This window comes from Oryzias latipes, chromosome 2 (assembly GCF_053564925.1).
Source record: "Oryzias latipes strain Hd-rR chromosome 2, Olatipes_Hd-rR_3.1".
Classification (NCBI taxonomy): Eukaryota; Metazoa; Chordata; class Actinopteri; order Beloniformes; family Adrianichthyidae; genus Oryzias; species Oryzias latipes.
Genome location: NC_136238.1, coordinates 38,125,982 through 38,140,449, shown reverse-complemented (window position 1 = coordinate 38,140,449; position 14,468 = coordinate 38,125,982). Strand labels below are relative to the sequence as shown.

The 14,468-nt window shown below is 44.6% G+C and overlaps 1 protein-coding gene across 7 annotated transcripts in view; it reads left to right on the top strand.

The window, feature by feature from the left end:
• Window positions 1-14,468, top strand: part of LOC101165030 (uncharacterized) — a 103,436-nt gene that overhangs the window by 77,618 nt on the left and 11,350 nt on the right. For 6 of the 7 annotated variants that reach the window (XM_078933938.1, XM_023961723.2, XM_078933934.1 and 3 more), the window contains 4 exons: window positions 7,778-7,923; window positions 8,051-8,208; window positions 8,562-8,745; window positions 8,831-9,217. The exons of the other annotated variant lie outside the window; for it this stretch is intronic. In XM_078933938.1, the coding sequence (XP_078790064.1) occupies window positions 7,778-7,923; window positions 8,051-8,208; window positions 8,562-8,745; window positions 8,831-9,217 (875 nt within the window). The remainder of the gene's footprint in view (window positions 1-7,777; window positions 7,924-8,050; window positions 8,209-8,561; window positions 8,746-8,830; window positions 9,218-14,468) is intronic. 7 annotated transcript variants of the gene reach the window in all.

Here is a 14,468-nt window from a genome sequence, read left to right as displayed (position 1 = left end):
TTTTAGGTGTTAACACATGTTGAGCTGTTTCATGAAGTCTCTGCTGTTCGGACTCTGCCTTAGTAATTAAAACCTTGATTTGCTGGTAAAAATAAAATCTCAATTAAAACTCAGCAACTCTGCTGGAGAACTTGCATGGATAAAGACTCAAATCAGACACATATTTTTTGGGAATGTGAGAAAATAAGGCCCTTCTGGAACACCATCCACTTTGCTATATGTGAAACACTCCGGTATAAGATACCCCGAACCTGTCTTGTGATGTATCTGGGTTACTTAGAGGGAACAGTACATAAAACAGACCAAAACGTAGTAAAAGTTCTTTTTGTGGCAGCAAAGAAAGCCATAACTAAGAACTGGTTCGAAGGCTGAAGCCCCAACACACAAGCAATGCACGTGTATTGTGGAAGAAATCCAAACAATGAAGAGACTTGCATACAAACTAAGAATGAAGAAAGAAAATTTTCTAAAGGCCTGGGAAAAATGGTTTATGTACACAACAAGAAAAGGTTATGACATATAGTTAACTTTGTGATCAGTATCCTAGAAAGGAGGAAAACTTCAACCTGATAACCCTACGTGCCTTCTTGTACTCATTTTCTTTTTTTTCCGTTCAATAGATGCTGTTTCAATGCTTCTAACTTTGTTCATGTGTTTAAAAATAATAAAAAGAAATTTGCAAAAAAATAAATAAAATAAAATAAAATTTCACTGATGAAAGTATTCCGGAAATCCGGCTTTTCGAGCAAATCGATCGTACCTTCCGGAAAATAAAGACCTCATCTCTACAGACAAATTCTTACCGGATGAAAAAATTGTCTGAAATCTGCAAATTTTAGCTTTATTTTCTACATTTCTCTGTGGATCGCTTCCTCTATGGGCGCGGCCATCTCTTGTCTTCCCGTCCTAATTGACCAATGACGGGACGTTTTAGTTGCTTTCGGATGCGTCGACGGCTCTGATTGACTCTGTCTGTACCACGTGGTCAGCGTGATGGATTCCCTAGAGACCAAAACTGGTGGACCCATGCTAAACTTTCACAAAAAAATCTGAAGAGTTTGCGATCAAACTTGTGTTAAAATAATGGTGGGCAACGTCATTATTGAGCGTGGTCACGACCTCAGTTGTGAGAATAAGATAAAAAACAAATATAAGTGGTCTTGGCTGGAAGAAAAAGATTCTTAAGGTAGTGTAGGTCCAATACATTTTGTGTAAAATAATCTCAAAACTAAATTTTGAAAAATTTCAGTTTTCTTATTTTAAATACATTTCTCTAATTATTTGTATTTCCTAATTACCATGATTTGGTTCAGTATTATTGACATTATAAGTATTTGGTGGATTTGTCCCACACTGTCATAACGACGATGACGAGGTAGACCCAGATGCTGGAACCCGGAAGAAAACTCCGACTAGGAGATCTTTAGAATGGGTTTAATGGATTGACAAAACCCAGAGTTCAGGAATATTGCCTCAACCACACAGGTAAGTATTTGGTGTGGAAAACGGAACTTCTTGTGAGTTCGTCTTGGAGACTGCGTCGGAGCCCATGAGCGAGATGGAGCCAGCGACGAGCGAACCAGAGGGCTGAGAGGAGGACTTTGTGGCCTGAGCAGAGGAGACGAGGAGTGAACAGGATAACCAGCTGCACCCGTCGTGTAGAGGACCTGAAGGAGCACAAAGGAGGTAAGTTCAAGGCTAGACTTGAATTGGCGTAACTTAACTTGAGCTAGACGTAAGCACCGGAGAGTGTATAATGGACTGGCGTCGAATGCTGTGATGGACCTCCTCCATCTTATGAAGGTCAGCAGGTGATGAGATGATGTGAGGCAACTGGTTCCAATGAGCAGAGTTGGGAGGGGGGAGATAACCCACAGAGGCACCGTGATAGTACCCCCCTCAACAACCGCCTCCAGGCGGTGCAGGACGGCAATATGGGTGGGCCCGGTAGAAATCCTCGATGAAGGAACGGTCCAGAACAAGCGACCGCAACTCTCCAATTGAAAACCGCGGCCCCGGCGGCGGATGTCCAGGACCCGACTGACCGTGAAGGTGGGGGCGCCATCAATGACATGGGCGGGCAAATGGGAAGCGACGGCGGGCACAGAGGGCTCTACTGAACAGGTTTGATCTGTGAAACATGGAAGGAGGGGTGTACCTTAAGTTTCGCCGGAAGCAGCAACCGTACGCAGGTGGGGGTTTATGATCTTCTCGATGATGTAAGCACCGATGAATCGTGGAGCCAATTTGCGAGTGGTGGCCTGGAGAGGTATGTCAGGAGAAGAAAGCCAGACCCTCTGTCCCGGCTGGTAGATTGGACTGTCCTTCCTGCGACGGTTTGCGATGCAGCAATTTTTCTCCCGGGTGCGCAGGAGAGCGGCCCGAGCTTGGTTCCAGAAGTGCTGAACACGCTGGAGATGGTGTTGCACGGAGGACACAGCCAGATCCAACTCCTGAGAGGGGAAGAGGGGTGGAGAATATCACAGAGAAACTTCAAAGGAGGACATACAGGTGGCAGAGGAAGGGTGGTTGTTGTGGGTGTACTCGATCCAAACCAGTAACGAGGACCAGTTGAAAGGGTTCTGGGCAGCCATACAGCGGAGGGCAGCCTCGAGTTCCTGGTTGACACGTTCAGCTTGCCCGTTGGATTGGGGGTGGTGACCTGAAGTGAGACTGACAGAGGCCCTGAGGGCAGAGCAGAAAGCCCTCCAAACCTGAGACACAAATTGAGGGCCTCGGTCGGAAACTAATAAAACGTATTGCTATCACGAAAAAACCTGCTGAACCATGATGTCGGCCATTTCAGTGGCTGTGGGTAATTTGGGGAGAGGGATGAACTGAGCAGACTTGGAGAAGCAGTCAATTATGTTGAGAATGACAGTGGTACCTTGCGAGTGTGGTAACCCAGTGACGAAGTCCGCAGCGAGATGGGACCAAGGGCGTTGAGGAATGGGCAGCGGATGGAGCAGACCGGCTGGTGGGGCATTGGAGGATTTTGTACGGGCGCAGACGTCGCAGGCGGCGACGAACTCCCTGACATCTCGTTCCATGGAGGGCCAGAAGAACCTACGTTGGAGGAGCTTGAGGGTTCTCTGGGCACCTCCATAACAAGAAATACAAGAGGTATGCCCCCAAACCAAAACCTCTGAGCGGAGCGAGGAGGGGACATATAAGGTGTTCACCGGGACTGGGGGATGATCGGGTTCTTCGTCTTGAGCCTGTAGTACTCGAGTTTCAATGTCCCACGTGAGATTCCCTACTATGCAGGTGGGGGAGATAATGGGAGAGGGGTCCTGACTGTGCCCTTTGCTATAAAGACGTGAAAGTGCATCCGGTTTAACGTTCCTGCTGCCATGCCTGTAAGTAATGACGTCGAGAAACGGTCGAAGAAGTGGCACCAACAGGCTTGGCGTGAATTAAGGCGTATGGCGGAACGAAGGTAAGCCAACTTTTTGTGGTCTGTCCACACTATGAAAGGCTGATCAGCACCCTCGAGCCAGTGACGCCACTACTCAAGGGCGAGTTTGATGGCGAGGAGCTCCCGATTGCCCACGTTGTAATTGCGTTCAGCAGTGGTGAGTTTTCGGGAGAAGAACGCGCAGGGTTTTACTTTGCCCGTGTCGTTCTCGCGCTGGGAGAGGACCGCCCCAACGCCTGAGTCGGAGGCGTCCACCTCGACAATAAATTGGCGAAGGCGGTCGGGCTGAATCAGGATGGGAGCCGAGGTGAATAAACCTTTGAGAAGTTCAAAAGCGGCCTGAGCCTCAGGACCCCAAACAAAGGGTCTTTTAACCGAGGTGAGCTGAGTGAGGGGAGCTGCGATAGTGCTGTAGTTCCTTATAAACCGGCGATAAAAGTTAGCGAAACCGAGGAAGCCTTGCAATTGCTTTCTGGACTCAGGAGGTTCCCAGTTAGTTACTGCCACGATCTTACCTGGGTCCGGACGGATATTACCGGCCTCTATGATAAAACCGAGAAATGAAATGGTAGACACATGAAATTTGCATTTCTCCGCTTTGACAAAAAGCTGATTCTCAAGAAGGCGTTCGAGGACCTGCCGGACATGGTGGGTGTGTTGACCTTGATCACGTGAGTAAATGAGTATGTCGTCCAGGTAGACAAACACAAAACGATCTAAGAAATCACGGAGGACGTTGTTTACTAGGTGCTGAAAAATGGCGGGGGCAGTGGTAAGTCCGAAAGGCATCACCAGGTATTCAAAGTGCCCTAGGGGTGTGTTGAATGCAGTTTTCCATTCGTCCCCCTCCCTCATGCGGACTAAATGATAGGCATTGTGGAGATTTAATTTAGAAAAGACGTGAGCCTCTTGAACAGAATCTAAAGCGGAGCTGATGAGGGGAAGGGGATACTTATTTTTAACCGTGATATGATTTAGTTCACGGAAGTCAATGCAAGGTCACAAGGTCTTATCCTTTTTCTGAACGAAAAAGAACCCTGCACTGACCGGGGACGAAGAGGGGCGGATGTGACTGGAAGAAAGAGCATCGTGAATGTATTTCTCCATAGCCTGCTTCTCTGGACAGTTAAATAACCTGCTCTTGGGTAGAGTAGCTCCCTTTAATAAATCTATGGAGCAGTCGTCAGGTCTGTGAGGGGGAAGAGCGCCAGCCTTGATTTTGCTAAAGACAGCCTTCAGGTTGTGATAGCAGGGGGGCACCTTGGAAAGGTTGATGATTTCCGGGGCTGATGAGGATGAGGAACCGAAGGGATGGCGGAACGGAGGCAATTGCCCATGCAGGCAGTACTCCAGTTGGTGATATGATGGTTCAACCAATCAACTGCGGCTTGTGAGCACGAAGCCAGGGGAAACCTAAGATGGCGGGAGATTAGAGGGATTGAGTGACATAGAACTGCATGAATTCATGGTGATTACCAGAAGAGATGAGTTTAACGGCCTTGTTGTTGTGAGTAATGTGAGTGAGGAGCTGGCCTCCCAGACCTGCCGCCTTAACCGAGTGTTCCAAAGGCTCTGTGGGAAGGTTGAGTTCATACACAAGATTACAGTTAATGAAACTTTGCTCAACGCCAGAATCTATGAGGGCTTGGCAAACATGGGTCTTAGATTGGTTACATAGCTTGACAGGAATGTACAGGAAAGAGTTCTCAGTAGTGAGGGAATGACCCGTCCGCGGCCTGTCGTCTAATGGGGGGTTCTGGCGTTTAGACGCAACGTACACTGGTGAACGAGGCGACCTGCCTGACCACAGTAGAAACATGTTCCCTCGTCCCTCCGTCTCCGCCGTTCCTCGGGTGTGAGCTTTGAGTGCCCGATCTGCATAGGCTCTTCAGGGGGATCATCCGGCGGGCTCATGAGAAATGGAATGAGCGGAATCAGCTGTAGCAGGCGGAGGGAGAAAATTAACCACAGATCTTCTTTCATGGCGGGGACGCTCAGTCTGGCGTTACCGGAGACGCACGTCTGACTGCAAGGCCGTGGTGACGAGCTCTTTAAAAGATCTAGCCTCGGGTTGTGAACATTAATGGTCTTTAATAGAATCGTTTTGCGATGTCCGGCCAACCTGCTTCCACCGCTAGAATCCGAAAGTCTATTAAATGGTCAGTCACAGATCTGTTGCGTTGCTTTAGGGCTAGTAGATGACGGGTCGCTTCCTCCTCCTTGCGGGGCTGGTCGAACACCAACCGGAATTCCCCTATGAAGCGTTTAAAACGGAACTTGGTAAATGGGATTAGCCGTTGGGTAGGCCTGCGCCCATTGGAGCGCTTTACCCCTGACGGAGTTTACGATGAGTGTTATCTTGCTATGATCTGCGTGGTAGTGCCGTGGAGCCTGCTGGAAAATCAGTTGGCATTGTAGGAGGAAACCCCCGCAGGCTTCCAAGTCTCCCTGGAAGGTCTCGGGTTGAAGCCGGATGTTTTCGTTAGCCGGTCTAGTGGTAGCGGGGGCCAAACTTCCGGTGGCGGAAGAAGAGGCGCTGGCTGTGGCGTTGGCAGATCGTTGACCTGTTAGTTTCATCAGGGTCAGAGAAATTCCATCCAGATGATGGAAAAGGTCCTGCTGGGCGGCGGCCATCTGGTTCAGGGATTCAGCTTGTCGTCCCAGGGCGATACCTTGCTGTGAGACGGCCAAGCGGACCCCTTCCGGGTCAGCTGGGTCTGGGTGTTGGCCAGTCCGTTCTGTCATAACGACGATGACGAGGCAGACCCAGATGCTGGAACCCAGAAGAAAACTCTGGCTAGGAGATCTTTAGAATGGGTTTAATGGATTGACAAAACCTAGAGTTCAAGAATATTGCGTGAACCAGAGGTAAGTATTTGGCGTGGAAACCGGAGCTTCTTGTGAGTTCGTCTTGGAGACTGCGTCGGAGCCCGTGAGCGAGATGGAGCCAGCGACGAGCGAACCAGAGGGCTGAGAGGAGGACTTTGTGGCCTGAGCAGAGGAGACGAGGAGTGAACAGGATAACCAGCTGCACCCGTGGTGTAGAGGACCTGAAGGAGCACAAAGGAGGTAAGTTCAAGGCTAGACTTGAATTGGCTTAACTTAACTTGAGCTAGACGTAAGCACCGGAGAGTGTATAATGGACTGGCGTCGAATGCTGTGATGGATCTCCTTATGAAGGTCAGCAGGTGATGAGATGATGTGAGGCAACTGGTTCCAATGAGCAGAGTTGGGAGGGGGGAGATAACCCACAGAGGCACCGTGATAGTACCCCCCTCAACAACCGCCTCCAGGCGGTGCAGGACGGGGGCTGCTTTTTTATATTTTTCGGGATGCTGGTGTGCCGCGGGATTTTTCTCAAGGTTAAAGTGTGCCGTGGCTCAAAAAAGGTTGAAAAACACTGGTGTAGAGGACCTGAAGGAGCACAAAGGAGGTAAGTTCAAGGCTAGACTTGAATTGGCGTAACTTAACTTGAGCTAGATGTAAGCACCGGGGAGTGTATAATGGACTGGCATCGAATGCTGTGATGGATCTCCTTATGAAGGTCAGCAGGTGATGAGATGATGTGAGGCAGCTGGTTCCAATGAGCAGAGTTGGAAGGGGGGAGATAACCCACAGAGGCAAAAACATACAAACAAAATTAAACATTGTAAACATTCTTTTTACAATGTTTAATTTTGTTTGTATGTTTGTTTTGATATTTCCCAGATTACTTAGTATTAATGGTAAAGAATTGATGTATTATGTTATAGAATGATAGTTTAAAGCAGAACTCATCTTTTGATGTAATTATAGTTTAAGAAAACAGTGCAAGTGGATGTTGTACATCTGTCATTTCTAAAGCAGAAATCATGTACAAATGAGGTACTTTTATAGAATATCATAGTTACTGGTGTTCTTTTTGCCATTTGGGGCTTTGATGTTACTATATTTTAGCAATTATATGTTTTGAAGCTTTAAGGAAAAGCTTAGATTGTAGGATTGTGTCACTTTTTAGCAATTATCCAACTTCTTTTTTTAGGACCAGCAAGTCCTTAATGGCAAGTCAAACTAGGGGTTTGAACGACAAATCATGATGCTCCCATTAGTCTTAGTTTCTTGATTAAGAAGTGAATAACTAGCTGCCAGGATGTACCAGAATGCATCTAAGACCATGGATTTTTCCAAAATTTCTCTCTGCGCCCGCCATTTCGCTCAAAGAATAGTTCAGGGATTTTTTCCTTGCCTGACTTTCATCACTGAATCTGGATGTTTGTGCTTGAGAACTCATTTGCTAACATGTAAGTGTGGCAGCACAGAAGTCTATTTCAAATTAGAGACTGTCAAGATTTGAATGTTTGTGAATGTTCAACATTTCAGGAGCGAGAGGATGTTCCCATGGAGATAAATGAAGCCGAGCCAGGCTGCCAGTACTTTGAACAGTTATGCTACAATAATATGTGGTTTAAACTTGGAGACTGCGTTTACATCCAGTCAGATGGATTGTCAAAGCCCCGGGTTGCCAGGTTGGTGAAAATAAATATATAGTCATGAAAAACTTCTGAACAAGAAATAGGTTTTAAGAAATGACACTGTTGTAAGTACAATTCTTAATTTGCGATTCCTCATGCAGTTTTACTAACTTGTCTACAGAATTGAGAAGCTGTGGTTGCAGAATGGAGCCACCTTCTTCTTTGGACCTATTTTCATTCATCCTGAGGAAACGGAGCACGAACCCACAAAGATGTTTAACAAGAGAGAGGTTTTTCTAAGTCACCTGGAGGAAACCTTGCCCATGACTTGTGTCCTAGGTACGGCACAGCCATATAGCCATCTCTGAATGTGGGCCTTCAAACGTTATTGATAAAAAAAATAGTGCTTTTCATGTTGTCAAAGAGCTTTACAAACGAAAGCCAAACATAGGCACAACATTTTGAAATGAAAGCCAACCTCCTCCCCCACCCACCATTGACATTCACCCATACACCCCAAGACCCCAACATAAAGAATGCAGGCATGAAAACAGGGCTGGAATTGTAAGAGGAACTTCTAGCTTGGCTCTACTGTGAGGAAACATTATAATGAAGCCCTGGGGCCAAAATCATGTCATTAAAAAAAATCTATTTTCCAACTGACTTGGTAACGACCCTTGTTGTGTTTCCAGGCAAATGTATGGTGTCCTCCTTTAAGGAGTACCTGTCATGCAGACCTACAGAATACACCGAGGAGGACATCCTGCTGTGTGAGAGCAGCTACATTGAGACAGAGAAACAAGTGAAAAAGTTAGAGGGTCTGAAGCGCTTCTCATATTCTGCCAAAGTGGTGGAGGATGAGATTTACTATTTCAGGTTTGGAAAGTCAAAAAGAACTTCTCCTCTGATCTAAAGTGAATCAGATCCTTCTTTTACCATCTTGTTTTGGTGTTTTGTGTAGGAAACTCTATGTACCACCGGAGGAAGCTTCGCTGTTTTTTTTTTCTCCTGTGACACATTCAATGCCTCAAATGCAAAGTTCTCGGTCAAGTGACATGGACATGATGCCATACACTGAGGAAGACTCTGGGCCACCGCCAGTGGGTCGTCGGGTCATGGAGCTCCTCAGGGACCTCTATGTTTCTGTAATGAGCCACCAGAACAAGAAGTGCCGATGCTATAGTGACTTTCTGGCTGAGATTCCTGCTGTGGATCCTGCTGCCCCTGAGAAACCACCTCTCAACTTTGAAATAATCCGAATGAACTTGGAGCGTGGTCGCTACAGGAGGCTGGACGTCTTTCAGGAGCACATGTTTGAAGTGTTGAAGAGGGCAAGGAGGCTACACAGGTATGACAACCTTTGAAAAGGAATTAAAGCACTAATAACTTGCATGACTGAATGACTGAAATATTTCACACTAGTTGGTTTTAAGGCATAAGTATGCGTGTGTGAACACTATCTGTTTTGTGTACATGTCGACAGGTGGACATTTTTGCAGCTAGCAGGTGTGTTTATAACATTTGAGTGTGTGTGGACGGGCCCCGCCCTTTTTGTACTGCATTTGAACCTTACCATAATGATTAACAACCAGTAAACTTGTTGCTGTATGCTGCTTCATGGTCTTATCCCCTTTCCCCTCCTATTATCACCCCCTACCCCCCCCCTCTCTCTAACATCCCTCTCTCTTCTTCCCTTCTTTCCTTTTCCGTCCGGTCCAACACCAAAGATTTTCAGACATGATTGAAATTAATAAAGTTTGGCCTCAATTACAAAAGGGGTTTATTCAGACATACCTTTGGTTTGTCAGAAGATTAATAACCCCTCTTGTTAAAGTAAAATATGTCCAACACAAGAGGCCCTCAGCTCTCGTCTGTCTGCCCAGCTGTTGGACAGGACAAGTTTAAAAAAAAAAGAAAAAAAAGAAAAAAAAAGAAAAAGGAATTAAAGAGGAGGTGGCATAGTCTTACTTGGAGTGCCTTGTGGAAGTATTCGGCCCCCTTTAACTGTGTAACCTTTTGCCACATTTCAGGGTTCAAACATAAAGGTATAAAACTGTTTTTTTTTCTGAAGAATTAGGAAACAAAACTGCCCAGTACCAGAAATCCTTCATACCCAATGCAATAACCCTGTACAACAGCCCACAATACAAAAGATAACCTTAGCACATTTTTTATTATCTATTTTTTTTTCCTTTTTGCACATTCCTTTTGCACATCTTTTTACCTGCACTGTTCTGTAAAGAGCTTTTTAAATTATACTACCTTGTTGTTTGCATTTATGCTACATTTTCTTGTTTTTTTTTAATTCTTAGTCTTTTTTTCCCCTCTGCTGTCATTTGCTATGGTGACAAACATTTCCCAAGTCTAGGATCAATAAAGTATTTCTGATTCTGATTGTGAAGTTGAACGACATTGATTGGATATTTCAAACTTGTTTGATAAGAAACTGAAATATTGGGCGTTCAAAATTATTCAGCCCTATTTTTTAATGCAACACTCTCTCAAGATGTTCAGTGACTATCTTTCAATGATCCAATGTTGACCTAAATGACTAATGTTGATGAATAGAATCCACCTGTATGTAATGAAGTCTCCGTATGAATGCATCTGCTCTGTGATCCTCTTAGAGGTCCGTTTAAAGCGCAGAGAGCATCATGAAGACGAGAAACACACCAGGCAGGTCCGAGATACTGTTGTGGAGAAGTTTAAAGCTGGATTTGGATACAAAAAGATTTTCCAAGCTGTAAACATTCCAAGCAGAACTGTGCAAGATATAATATTAAAATGGAAGGAGTATCAGACCTCTGCAGATCTTCAAAGACCTGTTGTACGTCTAAACTTTCATCTTAAACAAGGAGAAGACTGATCAGAGATCCAGCCAAGAGGCCCATGATGACTCTTTATGAACTGTGGAGATCTACAGCTGAGGTGGAGTGTCTGTCCGCAGGACAACAATCAGTCGTGTACTTCACTAATCTGGCCTTTGTGGAAGAGTTTCAAGATTCTGTTTAAACTGTTGTTTAAAGTTACCCACAAGCCACCTGGGACACGCCAAACATGTGAAAGAAGAAGCTCTGGTCTGAAAATCCAAATTTTTGGCAACAATGAAAAATGTTCTGTTTGGGGTAAAAGCAACGCAGCTCATCACCCTGAACACACCATCCCCACTGTAAAGCATGGTGGTGGCCCCATCATGGTTTGGTCCTGCTTTTTTCAGCAGGGACAGGGAGGATGGTTGGAATTGATGGGAAGATGGATGGAGCCAAATCCAGAAGCATTCTGGAAGAAAACCTGATGGAGTCTGTACAGACCTGAGACTGGGACAGAGATTTGTCTTCCAACAATGATCCAAAACATAAAGAAAATCTACAATGGACTGGTTCACAAATAAACATATCCAGGTGTTAGAACAGCCAGAGTCCAGACCTGAATCCAATGGAGAATCTGTGGAATGTTCTCTATTCAAACTCACTGAGCTCTAGCTGTTTTGCAAGGAGGAATGGGCAAGAATTTCAGTCTCTCCATGTGCGACACTGATAGAGACAAACCCCAAGAGACTTAGGTGGCGCCACAAAGTATCAAATTAAGGGGACTGAATAAAGGGGCACGCCCAGTTTTTCTGTTTATTTTATAAAAAAATTTCAAATGTCCAAATAATTCCGTTCAACTTCACAGTTGTGTCCCACTTGTTGATTCTTCAAAAAAATTACAGTTTGATATCTTTATGTTAAACCCTGAAATGTGGCAAAAGGTTGAAAAGATAAAGGGGGCTGAATACTTTTCAAGGGCCTGTATAAGACTTCTTTTTTTCAACAAATTAAAATTTTAAAGAAATCTACGGCTAGAACAGTAGCATCTAGACCTAGTTTTTTTGCATCAGTTTATGTAAAACACATGTCGGGAATATCCAAAGAAGAAGTTTGGTAGCCATCTGTGGCAAACTGTCAAATTTGGGGATTTTCACATTTCTGCACAGGACATATGAAGTGATATATATGGCAAGACATTGCAAACAAAACTTTTTTATGTTGCAAATGAAAATTTTAATTGTTTGCTTTTCAAAAAAACATTTGTTGTTTTCAGAAATTGTATTTTTTTTGCTTTCTAAACATATTTTTTAACGTTTGCAACACAAACGTTTTTAGATTCGTTGTGTCTCATCTCGTTTTGGAGGTGTTTCCCATTTTGACCTTGGGGTTTCCAGTCAATATTCTGCACACATGTTCCTGTATATTATTCCAGCCACTTGATTGTGGCGCTCCATGTATGATTTACCTGCCAGCATCTTACACCCTGCAGTTATGTGCTGGATTGTTTCAGGCGCCTCTCAGTTCTTCTCTGAGTCCCTGGTATTTCTCCAGTTTCTCATGTTCCTTCTTCCTGATGTTCCCATCGCTTGGCACTGCCAGATCCACCTCTGTTCTTTATCCACCACTACAATGTCTGGTTGGTTCGCCATTACCATTCTATCAGTCTGGATCTGGAAGTCCCATAGGATCTTTGCCCTTTCATACTTTCAGGGGTGTTTCCCATTTTGACCTTGGGGTTTCCAGTCCATATTCTGCGCACATGTTCCTGTATATTATTCCAGCCACTTGATTGTGGCGCTCCATGTATGCTGTCCCTGCCAGCATCTTAGATCCTGCAGTTATGTGCTGGATTGTTTCAGGCGCCACTTTGCACAGCCTACTACACCTTGGGTCTTTTCTGGTGTAGTAGATCCGAGCCTCTATTGCTCTGATGCTCAGGGCTTGTTCTTGAGCTGCCAGGATGAGTGCTTCAGTGCTGTCTTGTAGGCCAGCCCTTTCTAGCCATTGGTAGGACTTCTTGATATCAGCCACTTCAGTTATGGTCTGGTGGTACATCCCATGCAGGGGTTTATACTCCCATGAGGAACTGTCAAATCAAATCAAATCACCCAACAACATATGTCACTCAAAGTGCTGTGCATAAAATCTAATAAAATTTAAAAAACAACATGACAAGACAAACAGTGCGACAACCCCCCACACACACATAGACATACATACGCACACCATGATAAAAAAGTGATAAATTAATGAAATATAGAGACCTGGGTTTGTCCTGAAGTGAGAAAACCACATTTTGGGGGCATGTCCTCGTCAGTGACCCCCCAACCCAAGTTCATGGAGAACACTACCACAGAAACCCCCCAGATCCGAACAAAGAGTCATACCCGAGAGATCCCATTGCAGCGACCCCGTTCACTGAGAAGGGTCAGTGGAGGATCCCTCAGAGGAAATCACTGGAGGTAAAAATAAAATGTAAAAGGAAGAAAATTAAGATTAACAAGAAACAAATAATTACATAAACCTTAATAGACATATGAAATGGTAAGATTGACTAAAAAATTAAAAATAAATACAAATAAATAAATGTATTTACATACACATATAAAACTAGCAAAAAGAAAAAATAAATAATTAAAATTTCAAATAAATTCCTAAAATTCAACTAAAAGCGAGATTAAAAAGGTAGGTTTTGAGCCTTCCTTTAAAAACATGAACAGTCTCTACAGCCACGAGGCTCTTTGGGAGGCTGTTCCACAGGCGAGGTCCGTAAAAACTGAATGAGGCCTCGCCGTATGTTTTTGTTCTAACTTTTGGAATAACCAAAAGGCCTGTAACAGAGGACCTCAGGGTCCACGAAGGCTCATACTTCAAAGTCATGTCTGATAAATATGAAGGCACAAGACCATAAAAACATTTATATACCAATAGAAGAACTTTAAAATCAATTCTGAATTGCACAGGGAGCCAATGCAGCGATTTTAAAATCGGTGTAATGTGTTCCTGGTCCTCGTCAATACACGGGCTGCTGTATTTTGCAGCAGTTGAAGGTTTGCTATCCTTGTTCTGGGAAGACCAAAGAGCAGGGCATTACAGTAATGTAGTCTACTGGTAATGAAAGCATGCATTCAGTTACAGGGACACGTTGATTGGTCGAGCGGCAGTACGGGTTGTGTAATGCATGATGGGATACGTTTGAAGCATGTAGCCTTCGGATGCAAAGGGACTGCCAAAGAGTATGTTGATAAAAGACAAGTTACCCACCCTGAATATTCATTTTCCTGTTCAACCCTAAAGGACAACATTCCATACCACAGTGGTTCTCCGGCTGCCCGTCTGCAGGCATGACAAACAAAAGAGCTCCATGGTTGGGAATAGCTCCCTCCGTGGGCAGTCGGAGCTCGTTTGCTTGTCATGTGAGCAGACGGACAGCCACTGCTGAATGGGGAAGCAGCAAATTTGGACCTCCTAAATCTTATGATACTTTACTTATTTTCATGGAGACAATAATAAATAGATCCCTAAGTTTGATTCTTATTTTTATTAATGCCCTATTGAATGAATCTGGGTCACAGAGACACAGATGTAGCGGCGGAAAGCGGCTTTTCCGGCGGGACGGAGAGCGTACCGGAGTGTGAATGAACCCAGACACGGAGACATGATTTCGGATCCTTTTGTGCTTTTTTTTCAATTAAATAAATCTGATCTCTAAACATCCTCTGTGAATTCCGAGCATGTTAATGAGATAAACAGACATAAATGTAAAGGTATCTGCTGTAAATCCAAGTA